The following is a 20,678-nucleotide window of genomic DNA, read 5'->3' on the forward strand; positions in this document are numbered from 1 at the left end:
TCCCCCCCCCCCCCTATATCCTTGGTTTCAGCCGCGATGTTTGAATTTACGTTTTTTGGTGTTTTAGCATCTTAGCTCTCGGTATATGGCATTTGGTTGGAGTAATTTCGTGAATGCGACGGAAAGCGCGTGCTAAATACAACTAAACAGCACAATCTTGTAAACATTATTATAGTTAGGATTTAAAAAGGAGGGGAAATTTTTTTATCGTTTTCCTTTAAAATGAATACTTTAAAAAGTTACAGACATTTTAACATTATATAATAGGCCCCTAACTCCTTTTCTAAAGTGTACCCATAAGCAAAAAGGTTATGAGTACATTAAGGAATATCAACGAACCAATGAATCACTCCAGTGCAAAATGGATATAATTACTCGTTTTTAATAACCGATAGTGCCATCCTGTTGAACAAAAATATAGTTCAGTATTTACAAGGGAAAATATTTTCTTAATTTTTCCCTAAAAGTAATACTTAAGAAAATAAGAGCACTGAATTAACAGTATAATAAAAATATTTATTGTTTTTTATATAACTTGTGTGATAATGTATAAATTTATCAACTTAAGGATTCAATACATAGTTTATGATACGATAGCTTAGATGTGGCACATACTGGCGAGTACTGGATGACTCACCTGCTATATTGTTGTTAGTCTCAGCTATTTATGAGGACATACTTCGTAAATATTACTCCAGAAGCTAAGTTGTGTTTGTGATTGGTTAATCTAGGCCCTGTTAGTTATTTAAAACTATGAATACTTTCATTGTTTTTTTTTTTTTGTTTTTACAAACTGAATATATAGAATACACATCTAGTCACAAAATGCACAACAGATCATGAAAATTAGGGCCATTTTTTTCGGGAAGATTTCCAGACCATCGGTGTGTTAAAACTTTGTATCATTGTCTGTGTTTCGTGGTTGGCTGTGTTTATTTCAGGCACCGAGCCACTCAGGACGCGTTTGCTTCCGCACTGAATCACTGTGATTGGTGTTGTTACAATCAATATGTACCTGGAAGAAACTCACCCAATCACGAAACACAGACGATGCTACAGTGTTTTGACTTTCATCTAGTCCCGAAATCTTTTCGCGAAATCTGCATGCCCCTACCTATTAATTAATGTGTGTCCGGCCCTCGGATGAGTTTCAAAAATGACACCTAGCCCTCAAAAAAGAGCGACGTTCAGACAGATCAGCAACATAACTGTCGAACCACATTCAAGCCACACAGGACTGAAACGTTTCCTCCTGACGTTGGCAGCACGCGAAGGAATGTTCTAAGGTTCGCAACGGCCCGCGCGGGCCAATTAATTGGAGTCGCACAATCTCCGGGGCTCTAACGGTGACGAGACTGGAAGAAGGCACAGCGAGGTTGAAGGTGTCGCAGTTCTTACCGCACGGCGCGTGACGCATTACATTTCTCTCTCTCTCGCTCTCTCTCTCTCTCTTAGCGGGCCGCCATTTGTCCCCGCGCGGAGTTGGAGGCGTCAAGCCGGCCGCTGCGGGCGCAGAGGAGGAGGAGGAGGAGAAGGTGCAAGAGGCGGTCTGCCAGATAACCGCCGACAGAAGCCCGTCGATTTCTCAGGCGCTCCCCGCGCGCGGATCACCTCTCGCATTTGTCCGCGAGGGGGGGGGGGGGGGCGAGTCAGTCTCTGCCCGCAGGATCAGTCCCTCTGCCGGCGGCCCGCGGGATCCGATTTGCCGGCTGCTGGCGCCCGCAGATCCGTCAGGATTTGTCCGCGGCTGACGACACTGCGGTTACCTGCACGTCGTCGGCATCCGTCACAACAGCCGCTGTGTCCCCTCCCTTCCCACACCCTTCCTGGCCCGCGCGGACACGAACCTTAAAACCGCCATCTTTGGTTTCCACAGTTTTCAGGCCCTTACAATTTTCTATCGTTTGATGTTAAATCTCGAAAATGTCAAAGTATAGTATGTAATATGTTGAAATGTTACAGTGTATAGCCGCCACAAATAGTTTTCCCTTAAAAGTATTAAATTTTAAATGTGTAACATCTTTGATCTCGGTATACGGCATTTGGTAGAAGTAATTTCGTGAATATGGAACGGAAATGTGTAATAGCGGTGCTGCCATCTGTGGCGGATGGTACGAACCAAAGCGAGAAGCTGAATAATCTGTTTTTAAAACTGTTATTAAAGAAAATGTTAGGGAATATACAATACCATTCTGTGTGCGCCTTAAAAGAAATTAATAATGGTGAGTATATTTTCCGCGAATATATTTCATACCTGATATATTTATTTATAAAATATTTAACATCACATAAATATAACGCATTTTTTTGGGGGGGGGGGATCTGCATTATCTATAAGTCAATTATTGTCAATTATTGTCATATGTTAAAGAACATTACCAAAAAACTGTTTTGTCATGCACCGCTGAGGTTACAATAAATCATTTCTTTTCAGTTTTTTACTTAACAAAATAGCAAAACTAAAGGCGAAGCATGGTTCAAATATATAGTTTCTATAAATACCACAGAAAATGTTTAGTACCTCAGGCCACGTGTGTAGTGGATAAGCACGACCAATCCTGTAATCTACGTGAGCCTGCATGACAACAGAGCGTGTCAAGATCCGCACTGAGCCTTGCCATTCATTACGTCTTAGCTGTGCATACTTCATTTTGTAGGATAAAGTTCAACACGCAGGCTCAGACTCAAAGTGCTGAGATATTTCATGTCTCAAAAGTAAATCAAGCACAATTTTTTTTTTAAATTTTTGTTTGTAACTACGAGAATAAAGTTACCTATTGAGAATGTTTGGAGAACAGCTCTATTCAAAAATAATACATAAACATAAAAAAAAAGAACATTTTAACACCAGCATTTAAGCCTATGGTTTATGGGCAATGAATGAATAATACAACTTCGAATAAAAATAATGATAGGTACGAAAAAATAAGGAATACATAAGCAAATAAGTACTAAAACAAAAAACCATTATTTCATGTTTGTTGAAACTTATTAGCAGACTTGAACATTGTCCTTTTTTTTTTTACAGAAGATGGAGAAAAAAAAACCTAGTTTTTAAAATCACCCATTTTGGCGTGTTAGTGTTTCCTTTTGTTTCCGTAACTGCCTCCATTTGGTGGAATTTTTGTAAGGGTAAAGTAAGTACGTAATTCCTTCAGCTCGAACGAGGGACTTGTTCAGGGTTGGTGGTCGTGTCGCGGCGATGACGCCATCGCTTGTAGCGCCACCCCACACTCCAGCCCAGCCAGTTATCTCGGCGATAAGCGAGGGCCCGCCTACCCCCTCGCTCCCAGGGCTATAATTGGACCCCACCCCCTTTTTTATCCTCCTCCTCGTGCCTCGTTAATTAGGGCGAGTTTCGCGACGCAGGGGGAGTTTTAAACACGCACTTTAAAGGCCCCCGGGTGAAAAAAAAAAAAAAGAAGCGGGGTGGAGTGCAGGATTTCGCTGCCCCTAAATGGGCTCGATATGTTTTCTCTCCGGGCACTCCCCGCGGAGTTAAATGAAGCTTATGATATAATACAGGGCGAAAAGATTATAAAGCCTTATGCCCTTAAGTGAAAGCCGGAAAACTTATTATAATTTTTTTTTGCCTTGTGCAGGAGGAGAATTGCCGAGAGCGCTGTAAGAGCTGGTGCATGCGGAGAGAGATGTTCACGGCACGGCGATCAAAGCTCATCGCCCGGCAGTTGGGATCTCGCGCCGAAGGGAGGAGGGGGGGAGGAGGGTCGGCTCTCCGAGCGGGCCGGAAGTTGCGAGGATCTCGCAGCGACGAGGTCCATTACTTCCTCGAGGGCTGTTTCCGACCGGCGCGCCTCCAGCCCGCCCCGACTTCAGACGGAGCGCGGCCGGAATAACGAGGGAACCACTCTCCAAGAAGTCTGCCGGCGATACAACTTTCCGCGCATTGAAATTTGTAATCAAAGACCGAGGGGGGATGCATGGACGAAGCGGATTACTGCTAAAACTCAAAGTCCTAACGCTGTAAAATAATTTTTGTACGTTTAACAAGGAAACCCCTTGGAAATTCAGTTGCCAACTACATCACTTGTGAAACTTCATGGCAGAGCTTTGTAAAACTGCAAATGGTACAAAGCTCTGCCTTGCAAGGACTATCCTTGTAAAAGTAAAAAAAAAATATAATTTTTTACAGTGTAGAAACCCCCAAAGGCGGATTCTTGCCACGCCAAAATACTTTAACAAGGATTTGGGTAGTTATGAAAGTGGAAACTGGCAACGATTTTGCGAACCTTTATCAGCACGCCGAACTGGACAGAGCAGTTAAATCTGAAAGCTGGTAGTTATTCCAGAAAAAAAATCACCCCAAGTGCTGGAGGCCTCACTCTCATTGCTTTGAGAAAACTAATTCACTAGCGCAAGTAGTATCAAAACATTCAGTTCATTACGGCCAATGAGATTCACTGCAGAAAAGTTCTTTAGAGAAAACTTGTTAGAGTCAAAAAAGAATTCAATATATTGTTACGAACGCGAGAGACCAGACCGCGATGCCAGGTTCGGAGCTGACTGGCGGCCCTGCACGGCCACTGGCGTCACGCGCCGTGTCACGTGCTGTCCACTGACGTAAGACATGCCACGCGCGCCTTGCCGGATTACAAGGGTCGTCGCTACCCCCTCCCCCCCTCCGCGCACCGTTCCGCCTCGGGCTATTATCACCTGTAGTTGCCTGGGAATTCCGGGCGTACAGAGGCCGCCGCGTGGAGTGGCGTGAATAAGCGTCGTCATTCTAGATGTTTCGGGCGTCGGATCGGACCGGGATGCGACACGTCGTCGGTTCTAAAAGGGCGCCACAGGTACTTAAGCAGCGACGCCAGCCTCCGCGAGAGTTCCGAGCGAGTTCCGAGAATTTGGAGAGTTCCGCGAGTGAAGGGGAGTGAGACACCGGCGAAGAGGGTGAGAGACCCCCTCGAGAGTGGCGCGACGAGGAGAGAAGGGATCGAGAGAGTGCGACTGAATGGCGCGAGACTGTGTGTGTGGACAGGACAGGCGTGAGGTGACTGTTGAGACTTGCTCCAGTGAGGAGTGCGAACTGTGGAACTTGACAGACATTGAGTGACTTGCGAACAAACATAGTTAAGTGTCAGTGATTGGTGATCAATTACTGGCAATAACTACCGCACACATAGTTGGTTTTCTTTCCCAAACATTTGAAGCTTGGTTGTGGCGGAAAAAAAACTTTCCGATTGTTAAAAAATTTAGATAATTTTAACATGACATAATTTCAAAATATGTTAGGAAAATACTAACGTTTACGCCTTACGCCAGGGAGGCTTAATTGTCTGTCTGGTATATAGTGTAACGTATCGTCGACACCAAAGGATATTAAGAGAAGAAAACACCCGAACACACAATTCAAGGACTTTGGAGAGGTAAACAGCCACGGCGAGTTGCGAGGGTCCCCAATTTTCCTGGCGAGATTTATAAAAAAACAATCACGACGGCCAGGCTTTTGGTTCTGACCCGGGTACGTCGTAGTGCGCGTCCAGCGACTTGCTGCAACATTGCTCCGTGCCGTGTGCGTTTCTGTTCCGCTTGATGGTTGTGGAATTGTGGATATTTCAAGCACAGCGCAACAGAGTTGGCAAGTCAGCCAAACGGGTGGTCCATAAAGTGTATAAAGGCAAAGAAAAAAGAAAGAGGGAAAAGGGAAGGTTGGTCTTGAAGCGAGAGGGGCGGCGACAATCCGCCACAAACCTCAGGGCGTGGGGAACCTCCCCCCTTTTTTTCTTCTTCCACCTGCACCCTTTTTCCCTTCCGAGGGGACGCTATGCCATCCCCTTCCTGCTGGTAGACCTCGCGGAACTAACTCTCCCCACCCCCTTTTCCCGTGGATGCAATTCCACCCTAGGCACCCGGGGGAGGAATTTAATCTTTGCGAAACTCGGGGCTACCCCCTTCCTCCGCACACCCCCGCACGATAGGGCGCGTGCAAAGGACGTCTGCGGGTGGTTAAAGTCCCGAAAATGTATTGGAAGTTGATGACTTTCGCGGGAGGAGAAAGAAGGAGGGGGGGGGGAACCCGAGGGCAGGATGATGATGACTCGAAGAGGGGGAGGAGAGATAGGCACAAGGGGAAGAAATTGCAGACGGCAGGAAAATCACGACCAATACCGTCACCACCCCCTCGTTTTCTTCTCTATCCCCCGAGGCTACCTCGTCGGGTGTGATTCTCCCGGATGCAAATCGCCTTCCCCTCCCTCCCCTCCCAATATCCCACCCCCTGGTTTCATGGCGCCATGACACGTACCGGTTACCTCCCCTCCCACCAACCCTTACCTCTACTGACTGCAGAATGCCAGTGATCACTCGACAAAATTTCCTAGAATAACTAAGGTGTGCTATCAAGAGACATGGTCCAGGGTTGGTTCTATTATGTGCTTGTAACTACTTGTGGTATTTATCCCGAAAGAGGTTTAATCCCTTTGTAGTCTAAAAAAACATATACAAAATCGTGACGTGAGCGCATTTAACTAGTTAAAAAAAATTCAGTTATAAAGTTGATAAATTTGAATCGTTGTAAATTTTCTACGAATTTTCACTCATCAAAAATTTCAATGTATCCCTCTTATGGAAATGCAAGGTATATACGCTTGAAAGTAGCAAAACACATTTTATCAGCTCTATACACACTATTTCAAGTAATGAACACTTTTCCAATTCAAATAATTTTGATTTTCACATCTGTTAAAATTTCTTCTCCCGAGTCTGTGAATTCCTACAATTTATCTACTTCAGCCATGTCAAATAGCAGCCAATAAAATTGACTTTAAACTAAAAAGTTCCGGTTTTTTTTATTCTATTTCATTATCCTTATCCATACTGCACGAAAACGTTAAAAAGTGTAACTTTTACAGCTAATTATGAAAAACAACTATGCGATGTATATTTTTCATTTTGTGAAAGTTCAGCCACTCAAAAATTCGACAAGTTTAACCGCGTGGAATGTACGTGTGGTACGGGATATTCGCCATAATAATTGCTGATGTAAAATAAGATCTTATCCTCATATTGCCACAAAAAGAAAACGTCTCAAACATAATGTCCCGAATTGTTGCACGTTGGGGCCCTCGTGCAGGTAACGGAACGTTGGTGACGCGGTCCGAGGCGAAGTACCTCGTGGTCCACGCTAGCGGCGTGGGTACAGTCAGTCCCAACTTACACTGCAGTACAGAATACCACTGTTGCCAGACCGATAAAACCCTACTTAGTAACATTAAAGTCATAATTTCGTACACCATCTTTAATTAAAATAAGTTTTAATATACGTATTAAATTTTACAATTTTTTTTGTTTTATTTTTCCTAGACCATTAATTAGTGCCCTTTTTACAGTATTCCTACAGTTGTAGTCTTTCTGACAAAAATTGTGCTTCAATGTTAAACTCTAATTATTGCACAGGAGTAACAATTTGCAGCAGTCAGTCATTATTAATAACAAGGCATCCCATAAAATTGTGTGCTATGCTTAAAAGAGCAAAAAAATCATATTTAATGATATAAAAAAAATTTGAAGATAACAGTTGAAACCAAGGTGACGTCTTTCAATTATGACTCCTTAGAATTAAAAATAAAATACTAGCAGATGATGCTCTTAATAAATACAAATTTAAAATGTTGTTCCAAAGTTTCTCATTACAAATTTTGCTTTACAAATTACAATGCTTTAGAAAAATTAAAAAAAATTAACTTTGCATTATAAAGTTGTGACTAAAACTTGTGTGCTCTATGTTGCATGTCTGGCGACAGAGCACACCGAAACAGCGCTAATGGCAGAAATCATGAATTGAAAGGAGAGAGTAAATGCCAATTTAAATGCACACTGCAAACTAAGGCTGAGACGCGTTATAGAGTGTCGCAGTCTCTCCGCGTACAAACAACACAACTCTCGCTGTCACGAGATTTATCGTGCAACTAAAACACATACGTTTTATTTTTAAAACTGCTCGTATACACAGCATACTTTATTCTCTTTTTTTACTAGTCAGCTCGGGAGAACTACCTTACAAAGGACAGATGCCAGAGACGAGTTATTTTTTTTATGTCCGGACGTATTTAAAAAGGGACACGAAGTAAAAAAAAATACACCTGCAGGCAGGTGTTTGAGTGTTTGTTTCTACCCCCATTTTTTCTCTCTCTTCACAACCCACCAAACGCAAACCAACTCCACCAGCAATGTGTGCACACGAGCTAACTCATACACGACCCAAGCGTGTTTGATACATCCTTCTGGCAGCGAAATTGAAGCTAATATATATATAGTTCTTGTTTTAAGGTCTGCATTAAAGTCGAAATATTTTAACGTTACAAGCGTTATTTTTCTGCATTTGAATTCTGTCTATGAACTAGCCAAATTTTAACTGAACGTGGTGTTATGCAAACGTTTTTAAAAGATGGAAACAGATTTAATTTGAGCAAAATATTTAGTTAAGTATAAACAGAATTTATCAAAAGCCTTTCGAGCTCACAGACTGGACCCTGATCTTGGTGGATGTCCATCCAAATGTAATGAGTAGCTTGAAATATACACTGTTTTTAAAGGAAACATACGATATTTTTTTTTTCCAAGCATTGCCCATGCAACTAAGATGTTCGGAATGAAGCAAGAGAAGAACGTAGAACTACTTACAAGGGCGTGAGTGTTCAAATAACACATTTTGTCAGTGCATATGATACGTTATAACATTTGATCGGGTTAGTTCTACACAAGCAGAAAAACCAGCACTAGATGTCATGTACTTACAAAGTACAAGCGCGCAAAAGACGTACTTCGTCCCACTTCTTTTCCCCGTTTTAATTAACATTACAAATAATTTTTAATACGCTCAGCACTATGTATGTGTAATACGTCGCTATTTAACTATGACCAGTTAATGATGCTAAAGGTGGATACAATGATCAACCAGTTCGTCTACCTGTATCTGCTATTCTACTAATAATGAATAATGTTAAAGATGGTGGTAGTAAACCAAATATTATATTGTTTATACGTGGAAATGCTATATAAGGTGCTCCAATTATAATTGGTAGTAATAAATTACCGAAACCTCAAATTATAATAGTTATTACTATTAAGAAAATTATTACAAAAGCGTGAGCTGTTACATTAGTGTTTAAATTTTATCATTTCCAATAATATAACTTGGACTTCCTAATTATATTCGAACGATTATAATTATTGATAATCCAATTATGACTTAACATATGAATAATATGTAATATAAATTTCCAATATCGTTATGGTTTGTGGAGAATAATCGTTTCATTAGTAAAGTGACTGAATTTAGGCTTTAAATTGTAAATTTATTTATAATTGAAAACAACTCCTTTTTTGTGATTGTTGTCAGATTTATATTGCACAGCTTGTTAACAATAAAATTCTTAAATTTGTATATTAATTGATAATTATAATAAGTTATAATAATTTTTTTAATCTGTTGATTTTCTTAGACCATAAAATAGTGTCTTTTGACAGTATTACAGTTTTAACTACGTTTTGAAAGAGAAAAAAACACATCGATTATAAACTTATTATTTCACAGGAGAAAATATTTGAAGCAGCCGATGGTCACTATTAATTAAATCTAATTAATTATAGGCAATAGTCAAACAGAGTCAAAATTTTTTATATTCAATGATATGAGGAGATTTTTGTCAAAACGGTTGAAACGGAAATTTAAGTTACGTTTTTTAAAAGTAAGAATTGAACATTATCAAATGATACGCTTGACAAGAAAATTTATTTCCAAAATTCTTATTCCAAATTTTCCCTTCAAAAATATTTTTTGTACATTTTGATTATTTTGATTACATTATAAAGCTGTGTGCCTAAACCCTTTGTGCTCTTTGGGTATATTTAGAAACATAACACAATGAAACAAGGACAGCGCTAACAGCAGATATCATAGGAAAAGAGCGTTGGAAAGAAAGAGTAAAGGCCTATTAAAAAGCACACTGCAATCTAAGCATGTTACATGCTTTAGTGTCTATGCTATCGCATCTACACCCATGATTTGGCATGGACACAAGCCTTGATACCCTCGCACCCGGTAGCTGCCGCGACTTCGACTACGTCACAGAGGTCACATCACTGAGTCAAAACTACAGGTAATTATACCAAACAACCGCCATAACTATCACAATCTGGCCTTGCTGAGACACGATTCGTGCACTGTGAGAAATTTCATTCAAATTCCAAACTTTCCAACGAAGAACTGGCTTGATTCTTTTCTTAAACCGTTATTCATTAATTTAAGGTAAACATTTTTCTAAACGGTGTATTCTACTGTGGCACAGAATATTATTTACAAAACCGCAGTTGGAGTCATGTCTTCACTCAGTCAACCACCCATTGCCGCAAGAGAAACCTTGACTCGAAATGGTGAATTTCGTCAGTTGGCAGAGCTTTTCAGGGCTATTAGTACTGTTACTGCATCGCTGCGTTCTCCGTCTCGCTCGCTGTGAGTTTCAGTCGTTTCAAATAAGTGCTTCCGGCTCGAACAGAGGTGATGTCGCGCAGTTACAGAAGCAGGCAGGAAACTAGGCAACGTGAAAGGGCGTATCAGCCATCTGCTTTGGGGTAGTTAACTCAGGGCGTGGCAGAGACAACTTTAACGGCTGACTAAAAGCAACTCAAAAGAGACGTACGCGAGAACGTGCACAAACCAACACAAAAAAAAAAGTATTTTACAAAATTTGTGAAATTAAATTCTAATGAGGAATGTAAGAAGTAAGGGAATGGGTTTTCCCAATTTTTTTCCATGTTAATGATTGAAGAAGAAATGAGAACACTCTAGATATAATGATGTTTAACACCAATTACTTGCTGAAGTGTTTTTAACAACTTTGTTCAACAATACTCGCTACATGGTGTCCTTTTTTACGAGTCTTCTAAAGAGTTCCTTTCAAGCTATTAAAAAAACTTCCAGCATTAGCCTTTATGCAGCTATGGTCTGTTTTCCTAACCAATTGCTAGCCACAGTGACTAACTTTATAAGACACACCCACTCTATAGACTAAGACTTCTATGGATACGTATAACAAATGGCACACTATACTTAGTCTACTTCCCTCCGTAAGTTGACCATGTCAACACTTAGGCTGTGAGCCAATCATAAACGACTGTGTTACCAGCCAGCACACCGACTGCCATTAGAGAGCTACCAGGCAACGATTACAACCAAATACCCGCCTGTTTGGAGTGATTACTGGTGAGAAGCAAGGATACCTTCATGATTTGTGATTGGATCGGATTCTTTTTATACGCACACGTAGTAGAAGTAAAGCTCTTGCTAAGAAAAAGTTTTATAATCACTGTTGAAAGAGCAAACTCATGAAATGTTAAAAAAACCACGTAAGCACATACCCTAAAATTTTCATTAAATCCGGAATGTTAATTAATGTAGTATCTATGATGCAGAACAAGGTAAATTTTGAGTTTTTTTTTAAAACCCAACTAATAACAAAAAAGAAACTTGCGAAGGCTTTCTGCAGATGTAAGCTATTTTTTTTAATTAAGAATGGAAAGTTACAAAGACTAACCATAAGCATTTGGCTGATAACCAAAATACATCAAAGTTGCAGAGTATTGCTTAATGAAAGGTTTTGAAAAAAATATTAAGAAGGCCTTCATTTTTCACTATGAACAGTTGCATATTTAATAAATGTTTTTACTGTACCCATACATATGTACGCAGTATTTGTGGCGATATAAGGTAATCCCCGTGTAAGCAATAAGCAAGACAACACACTGAAAACATAAAATGAAAAAAAAAAAAAAAACATACGTGGGGTTATGTAGCATGTCATTCAATAAAAATATGTATACTAAGAATTTATTTTTCAGAAAGGAAGCGATATCAGATATATGAATATATAATATTCACAATAATAATTTTTTTAATATTTGTTTTAATAATGCGGAATTATTATTTTTGGCTAGTTATAAGATACAGGACTTTATTTAAATAATTTATTAAACCACAATACATAAACTCGAAGCACATTAAGAATGCAACAACTGGTATTTTATTGTTTTATTTACATTTATAAATCCATATTCATTAAGAGTTAATTGTGTGTTTGGCTAAGAAAAAATCTAAACACGTTTCGAATTTTCCAAGTTTTGCATTATTCGTACGTAACCCCATATATATATTATTTTATTTAGTAAACATTTACTATGGACCTATGAGAATTCTGCAATAGGTTTTGTTTTAAGTTATCGTCTAAAATACAGTATGACTTGTTCCAAAGTTAATTACCAATCACGTGAAAAAAAATAGTTTGAACTTCGTTACATTTTTAAAACATATGTTTGAATCAAGACTTTAAGAACAGGGTTTCCATAAAATAATGTCCCGATTTCAGTGGTATATTATTACCTATAATAGTTTTATTTATACTATATACAACAAATCATACATAAAATGAAAGGTAAACTAACATATTTTTTTCTTACAAACGTCCAATATGTGCTCTTTAAGTTATACGGCACACATCCAAACTTTACAATAATTCTTCCCACACTTTGGTTAACCCACCCGGAGAAATGGAAGCAATAGCCTCTTCAATTCTGTGTCTCAACTATGTCAAATCATTAGGTAGCGGCGGAACGCAGTCACTATCTTTTATAAAGCCACAAAAAAAAAATCGTATGGCGTTTTGTCAGGTGAACGTGCGGAGGCCAGCGAAAAAGATCTCCGTCGCCTCGACCAATACGACCAATACAAACGAAGCGCACGTTGGACTGAAATTACAGATCCACTCTTAGAAAATTTCAGAATACAAAAACGCTTTACGCTCAGGAGTCTCCCTTGTGGCGCCGTACTCGTGCATGCTCTTAACAAAAATGTTTTGGAGTTACTCTTTTTTTTTGTGACCTTGAACCAAAAATTATACAACGCTTTATTTTAATCGGGTCATTATTTTATGGACATAATGTATTATACCTAACACACACAAACATATATATATAGATTTTATTATTCATTGGCATGATATTTCGTATCACGTCGTAAAAATACAAAAAAAAAATTCCTTTTAAAAAATGGGCGCGAGGCTACCACGCGTGTTGGAAGCGAAACTTCACACTTGAACGCCCTGCTCCTGAGGGTCGCACTTTCCGTTACGCTCTGACGAGTCGTGTGAAACAAAACCAGGCCCCGATGTCGTAACAGGGTATGGAGGGGAGGGAGGGGCACTCACCTTGTGCGCAGGAACACAGGACGGCCAGTAGCAGGGCGCCGCTCAGGGGCGCGCTAGGCGAACACATCGTCCGTCGGCGTCGCGGCGCTCTGGTGTCTTCACGCTCCTGCGAACACACGGGGAGACCACCGCCTGTCACGACCACGCCTCATCCGCCGCCGCGCGCGAACAAACCTCCTCTCTTACGTCCAACCACGAAACACTTTGGTTTACCATGCACCAAAAATATTTCATTGCAATGCTTCAAGTTACACACACACACACATACACAGGATGAGTCTAAATCCGACCGACAGACTCCGGCTGCAGGTTCATACCAACAAAATAAGATGAAAACATCTACACGACTTGTGGTATAAATTATTGTTTCCCTAGGTTGGTAGGCCTACATATACATCTTTGTAGTTGGGGCTGAACACCATTTGTATGGTACGTAGTAGAGAAAGTGATTAAGATGGAACACTAGGCGTCGGGATTATGTTTAATTGAATGATGTTATACAACCACCGCGTATATTGTCACTGTAGAAAAATTATTAAATTAAAATAACTAGGTGCAGTAAAGCACTATAAAGGCCGTTATCTTTGGTCTCGCGCTAGGAAGGTCCGATTACAGGCCAGTGCAACTGTACGCGGTGATAAAATAATCGTGTCACTGTGAAAAAAACAAACAAACAATCTGCATCAAACTTTAAAGTTATGCTCCTAAAGGTGCATAGCCTCCAATGGGAGTCGGCGTCTCTTCTCACGTGAGACCAAATATGGCGGCCGTTAATACCCATAGTAGTCTTAGGGCATGGTAACACGTCACCATTAGAAAATAAAGGTCCTGCAAAAAATATTTACATTAACGTATACATATTACTTTAAATTACTGTATGTATGTTTATAACTAATTTATTTGAATAATATTAAATCATAATACGTTATCTGTGGCACTATAATTTATAATAAAATTTAATTTTTAAGGTACTATATTTATTTATTTATTTATTTATTCATGCATCCTTAAGTCCAGCGGTATCTTGCGTATGACATGTCTAAAACAAAATAATATAATGTACAGAGTCTACTCATATAACAAAAAAATTTGAAACAGTAAAACACAAATTGGGTAAAGTCAAAACACGTGAATGATTTTTTTTGCTTACTTTTTTCAGACTAAACCGACATTCAAGCAAAGTATCATAAAAAGCAAATTAATAACGCAGAAAAAGCTGTAGTGTCTAGAGTTTTATAAGATCCTAAAATGGAATAAAATGGATGGTTAGGGAGGAAGACTTAGGAATACACTTAGAAGAAGAATTATGAAATACTATAACGTAATTAATGTTTAAGATAGTAGAAATATAAGTATAATATAATACAAGTATATTATAATACAAGTATAAATATAATTTTCAACATACTGTTGAAAAGTAGGCCCCTTTTTGAAATCAGTCATGGCCTATGGTCAGTGGAATTCATTTTAGTATCTATTAATAATATTATATATTTTTATTTTTCTGAAAAATGTTGCTTATTTTGTGGTTAAAACAAGTTGTGTAAAACATGTTTAACTATTTAGGTTCAAAACTTTAACTTAGTATAAAAATATCTTCAGGTGTATGACGGGTTGATCCTGATAGCTTCTCTTTATTATATTATTTGAAAAATTCATCTGCTAGTATTGAGCTACCCCAGTATATTATACTATATGATGAAATTGACATGTTTCAGCCTAGCAATGTATATAAATGTTTGTATATTTATAAATGCAAATCACTCCAAGCTTAGTTTTGATAGTATATATATTTTTTGGTTATGCCAGAATAGTAATTTTTCAATTATATTGTTAACAAATACTGTACTATTCTACATTTTTTTTATTTCCATATATAACATAGATATTGCTGTGACTGTTATTTGTTATTTATACACTTTGGGTTCTCTCTGAGAGATATGAATTTATTTTATTTTATTTTAAAATTTAGTCCATAAAAAGCAATTAGTTGAAAAGAATTACGTTAACAACACAGTCAAAGGCTTTGGATGAGTTAGAAAAAAGGCTAATTTATAAAAATGTTTGATCGTAAGCATTTGCTATCTTAAATGTAAGGGTAAAATTCACTTAATATGCAGAAAAATTTCTTCTGAAGGTTAATTGGGATTTTTTTTAAAATATCATTTTTAGTAGTGTGGATTTAGTATATTACATATAACGTTTCCAAAAATGTATCCAAAGCAATTAGAAGCGTTCCATGTTTTGATAATATTATTTTGTAAAAAAAATTCTGATCAATTTCAAGAAAAATTACAGGCTGTAGTGCCAAATTACATTATATAATAGAATGTTTACATTTATGCCTTTTGAGAAATTTATAATATTTATGATTTTTATGGGTGTTGAAAGTTCGAGCTGTATTTCATTACTAGTTTTTTAAATTACTTTGTAAAACTTTCATGCCAACACAAGGGGATTTATAATATATTTATTTTCAACAAATACAGAAAAACACATATTAAATATGAATATTCTATACTAATAGAAGGATTTAAGTAAATGAAATAGTAATATGCTTCATCAACATTCCAAGCCGTTCTCATATCACATAATATATCCGAAATACAAGGATGAATGATAATGATGTTATTTCCAATGATAACGTAACTTTTGTAATATGATTCTTTAAAGCCAACACTGGGCTCATGTTCATTAATTTATAACACGCGGAAGTTACTGCTATATTAACGGAATGTTAATTTGCCTCATTTGCATGTTTGTTGCGAAAAACAACACGGAAAATGAGTACAAATGAAATAACACGTAGTTTAGCTTCGGGATAATGTCCTAGACTCCCGGAGTTATTAAATAAAGAGAGACAGAATCCGTTCATCAAACATGCCGACCACATTTCCACCAATTTACTGAACAGTGCCATAATATATTACACTATTCCACGGCAAATTTTAAACAGATAACGCAATAGCTGTAGCAGAAAAGACTTGAATAAGAGATACCGTGGCAAGTAACTGGAAAATTCTACATCTGCAAACGTTGTCGCTGCTGTGAATTCATTTCTCTGAAATAATTTGCATGAAAAAAGTAAGAAAAAAGTATGGAAAATAAAGTTTCTACTCTAAATTATTTTTTGTATGAAACTTGTTGCGCGAAGTGACATGGAAAAAGTAGCACGATAGATGGTCGGTGTTGGAAAGTAATTAAACTGAATGCTCCGATCATCATTTACGTAAATATAACTGATCAATTTGATGAATGAAACAAAAGAAAGAAAATCGTTATTATTTAACAAAAAAATGACCAATCCCATAGATTTTTATTTTGGTTAGTTGAATTCCATAGAAATTCTTCTTTCTAAGGACATAACCTGTACTTATTGCCAGCCTTCGGTGGATTAACGCCATCTTTCGATGTAAGGGGTTCTGGTTCGAGACCCAGGTAAGGCGTGGGTGTGAATTTGTACCGTTTGAACAGGGGACAAAATAAGTCCAAGTCAGTGAATCCGCCAAAATAAACTGTCAAACCCACCTGTTCCAAGTAAATAAAGGGGAAATGGTTGGCTCATTGGCGATGAAAAATTAATGAAAACTCAAAATGTTACAAACGTGTTTAGTTTTCTAAAAGATTCTACGTGATTATTCGGCGTAAGTTCGGTCGGCGTGGCTGGTGATAAAAGCAAGACATGTGTATATGTTTGTATGTTAACAAAACACTTGCCCCAACAGCCATCCCGGAGTTCAACAGACTTCTAAAGTAATCTAACCATCGACCATCAACATCAGTGGCGTATCCACCACCCATTTAAGGTAGACGTACACAATAATAATCGTAAATTGCAGATTTTTTCTTTCTCGACAATTATTAAGCTGTTTAACATTTTGTGTTTTCATGAAAGTACCTGCCCAATCCAAATTATACTACGTTTCACAAATTTCTTTAAAATGAACCGGTTTTTTTTCACTGAATATTATTTTTTTTGTATCCGTATAAAATTCAAAATATTTAAGTAGTTGAACTAAAAAATATATATTTTTATCGTTTTTACGTGAAATTAAAATGGATTTCCTATCTTATTTGCAAAGGGAAGGACACGTGACACGAAATGCTACTAAACACATCCTTGATCAACACAAACCACCAAAAACCAAAAGCTACGACGTGGCTTGCTACATGCTAGCCATAGACTTCAAACGTCTCCATAGCATCAGACACCAACCACACGGTAATTATTTTTCTGTAAATGTAAAAGAAATATTGATGTAGAATTACAGATATTTGTAAATTAGTACATTTACGTGAAAACAAATGGATCACTGCAAAGTAGTTATACTGGGTTGTCCCAGTACCTCCAATAGTTAAAGTTAGTTATTTGTAAACCGTTCTCTGAATAGCTTTCCAGTATTAACAGCGCACATTAATAAGCACGGCAAAACTAAATATGGTCGAATTGTAATGTTCGATCATCTTTTTCATGGTTTTATAATTTATTCTCAAATAAAACATGAATTAATATATAAAATTATGCTCAAAGTTTTGTAAGAAATACTTAGTATTATCTAGAAAAAGAAAACGTATTTCATATGTGCAAAAATACCCATAGCCATGTGTAGTACAAAGTTACTACCGTATATTTATTGTAGTATTACAAACTATATCTCGGAAAAATGGTTTCCAAAGGAATATTTTGTAGAAGTACAGATTTTTTTTTTCTGTGCATCAATATTGTGCAAACAAAAAGGAGGTAATTATGCAGCCGATTGTACGAGCTGAAAACCATCACACCCCCTCCCCCTAAAAAAATCCATTATGACAGGCGGGACAAAGACGATGGTCGATCAGAGGCATTAGAGAAGCAGTTGGGGGGGGGGGGGGAAGGGTTGAAATGGGTGGAGGGGGTCATCCCCATTATGCGCGCACAACTTGCCCGCCGGCTGGCAATTTTTTAATTAGTTTGCCAGTCTTCGCAGCGAGGCCGATCGCCGCTATCCGGACAGAGTTTTGTTTGCCCCCTCTCGCACCCCCACCCCAACCCTCCACGGGCGGGGGGTAAGCGGATGATAGCGTAATTAAAGTTTTAATTGCCGGCCGGGTGCAGCCCGAGGCGACAGACCCGGGAGGTGGGAGGGAAGCTGACTACATCTCCCACGTGCCGGCAGCGTTATGGAAGTGTTTGCCGTCTGAGTTGTTATCCGACTAGATCTGGTGGTTTAGCTGCTAGCGGGGGATCGAGATGTTTAAGAACATCATCATGTAGTGACTCTGCGGTCGTAATGTAGTTGAATAATAACGTGTAATGGGCTTTGCCTTAATAAATCTTGTGTGAGTCCGGGATTCTGAGATAGAGAGGAAATATTTACTAAATAAAGTGTATAAAAGAGGAAGATAGTGCTGTAGACCCTTCCCAGAGACCTATAACTTCACGTACTTTGTAGATAAAAAATATGCTATAACAATACACAAGGGCGTATCTAGGTGGGAAGCGCCGCTGCACCCTTCCCCTTTCAAAACTACAAAACTAAAAAAAGTTGAAAAAAAAGTGAGCCAGTCTTTCAGTTCTCGCCAGTGATGTGTAAACATCTGACCTTGGTAACGATCATACTCATGTGTTCTCATGTTGCAAATAAACTATAATACGAAATTCGGACAAATATTTAACGTAGAATATTTACAATAATGCCGAGAGTGATAAATATATGAAAAGTATTAATTTTGGAGAAAAACGATAAAAAAAAAAGGTTTCCCCTGTTTAAAACTTAACTATAGTTTCTATTTAACAAGATGGTACTATTGATTCAAACAGCGTATACTGACGGCCCGTTGGAACAGGACGCAGAATGCAACGCTACTTGCGGACAGCAGCAGGACGCAGGGTGTCATCTCAAACTGTCCGTACTAGTCTTCATGAAGGTGGACTCTATGCACGTAGGTCCGTGGCATGTGGCCCAGTGACAAGACAGCCCCGCACAGTCCGTAGGAACTGGGCGGAGGAACATAGTGGATAGGGGTACGCCGCTCTGTTCTCAGATGAGTCGCGATTCAGTGCGGAACCTGACAATGGACGTGCTCTCTAATGGAAGGAACGTGGAATACGAAACAACACAGCAATAATCTGGTATTAATCTAATTTTTTTCTGATGCCTTTATTATTTTGACCCGTTCATTTACATTTCTTTGGTAAACATTGAAGAAAAACTGCAATGCCATTGCTTCACAAGTTAGACGAATAGACATCGGGGAGGAAGGAGATCAGGTAAAATAAAAATCATATCTAAACTTGATCTTACACGTGAAGACACAGTGACTTACCCGAAAGCCTCAAGCACCGTAAAAAAAATGGGGTGTGGCTGTGTCATGGACACGGCCGTGTGTTGTACGTGAATACGTGTACGTAACAGGTAATACTTTCTATACAAAATATAAAATAAGCTATATTTTATTTTAACACCATATATATTCACTGTAACTATTTTACACTAATGTGTTATATATGAAATCGATAGATTTTGACGAGAACTGACGATTTAAACCCAAACGAACGTCGTAGCTTCTCCGAGTCAAACGTTATACTAAATGGAAATCTCGAAACGCAACAAAATGACCTCAAAATGGCGGCGCTTCCCCCTTCACCGCACGCGATGCGTCACAGTCCTCACTTAGCGTAACGAATTGTTTGATCCTTTAGCTATACAGTGGTGTAATTAAATTTTGGATGGAGATGATAGATATGTAGCTGCTAACCTCAAACTGTTTCCCCCGAATTTGTTATCATTTGTTTTTTGAATTGCCTCCCAATATGGAAGCAATTTTAGACGTATTCATCTAAAAAAAAAAAAAAAACTGACGTTCCAAACAGATACTCTTGCGTGGTTGGTCTTTGGCCCGATAGTTTGGTTCGAATCTCCGCCTCTCTCATCAACTAACGGACCTCGAGCTGCGGTTGCCAAAGGGTTCGGGAACCACTGAAGCCCGCGCGTCGCTACGGGAAGTTTCGAACAAGTTCCGATGAAAGCCTCCAGTGAAGATCCCTAATGAAAAACTTATCACAAACCTAACAATTAACTCACAGATTATGCAATATTCGTTAATTCACGAAGCCTGTGAAACCAAATTGTTTTACTATGATAATTCTTACAGACATAGTTATTTTATAACACTATCATATTCACCTCAGTTTTTGTATAAAAGAATAGTAAATCTTTAATGTATGTATCTCCTTCTGCAGTACATCTATAACGTACTATATCGTTGCGAGGATAGTCAACGTTTCATAGAAAAAAAGCAGATGATTTATGACCAAAACGTCTACAAAAAAACCCATCAACATAAACCTCAAATAGAAAATTTTCTACCAGTTGCTGTGGAAGATAGCACGAAGTCATCCAAGAAAACTGCCATCCTGACATACAAGCATAATTGACACGTATGCGTTAAAACAAAATAAGAAATTATTCTCACATG

General features: G+C 38.4%; 1 protein-coding gene across 5 annotated transcripts in view; it reads right to left on the bottom strand.

The window, feature by feature from the left end:
- The window catches only part of LOC134543009 (Ig-like and fibronectin type-III domain-containing protein 1), a 547,890-nt gene that overhangs the window by 158,929 nt on the left and 368,283 nt on the right, over positions 1-20,678 (bottom strand). For all 5 annotated transcript variants that reach the window (XM_063387679.1, XM_063387678.1, XM_063387680.1 and 2 more), the window contains one exon: positions 13,221-13,326. In XM_063387679.1, coding sequence (XP_063243749.1) covers positions 13,221-13,287 — 67 coding nt within the window. In that variant the 5' untranslated portion in view covers positions 13,288-13,326. The remainder of the gene's footprint in view (positions 1-13,220; positions 13,327-20,678) is intronic.

The sequence above is a fragment of the Bacillus rossius genome, assembly GCF_032445375.1.
Source record: "Bacillus rossius redtenbacheri isolate Brsri chromosome 9 unlocalized genomic scaffold, Brsri_v3 Brsri_v3_scf9_2, whole genome shotgun sequence".
NCBI classification, from domain to species: domain Eukaryota; kingdom Metazoa; phylum Arthropoda; class Insecta; order Phasmatodea; family Bacillidae; genus Bacillus; species Bacillus rossius.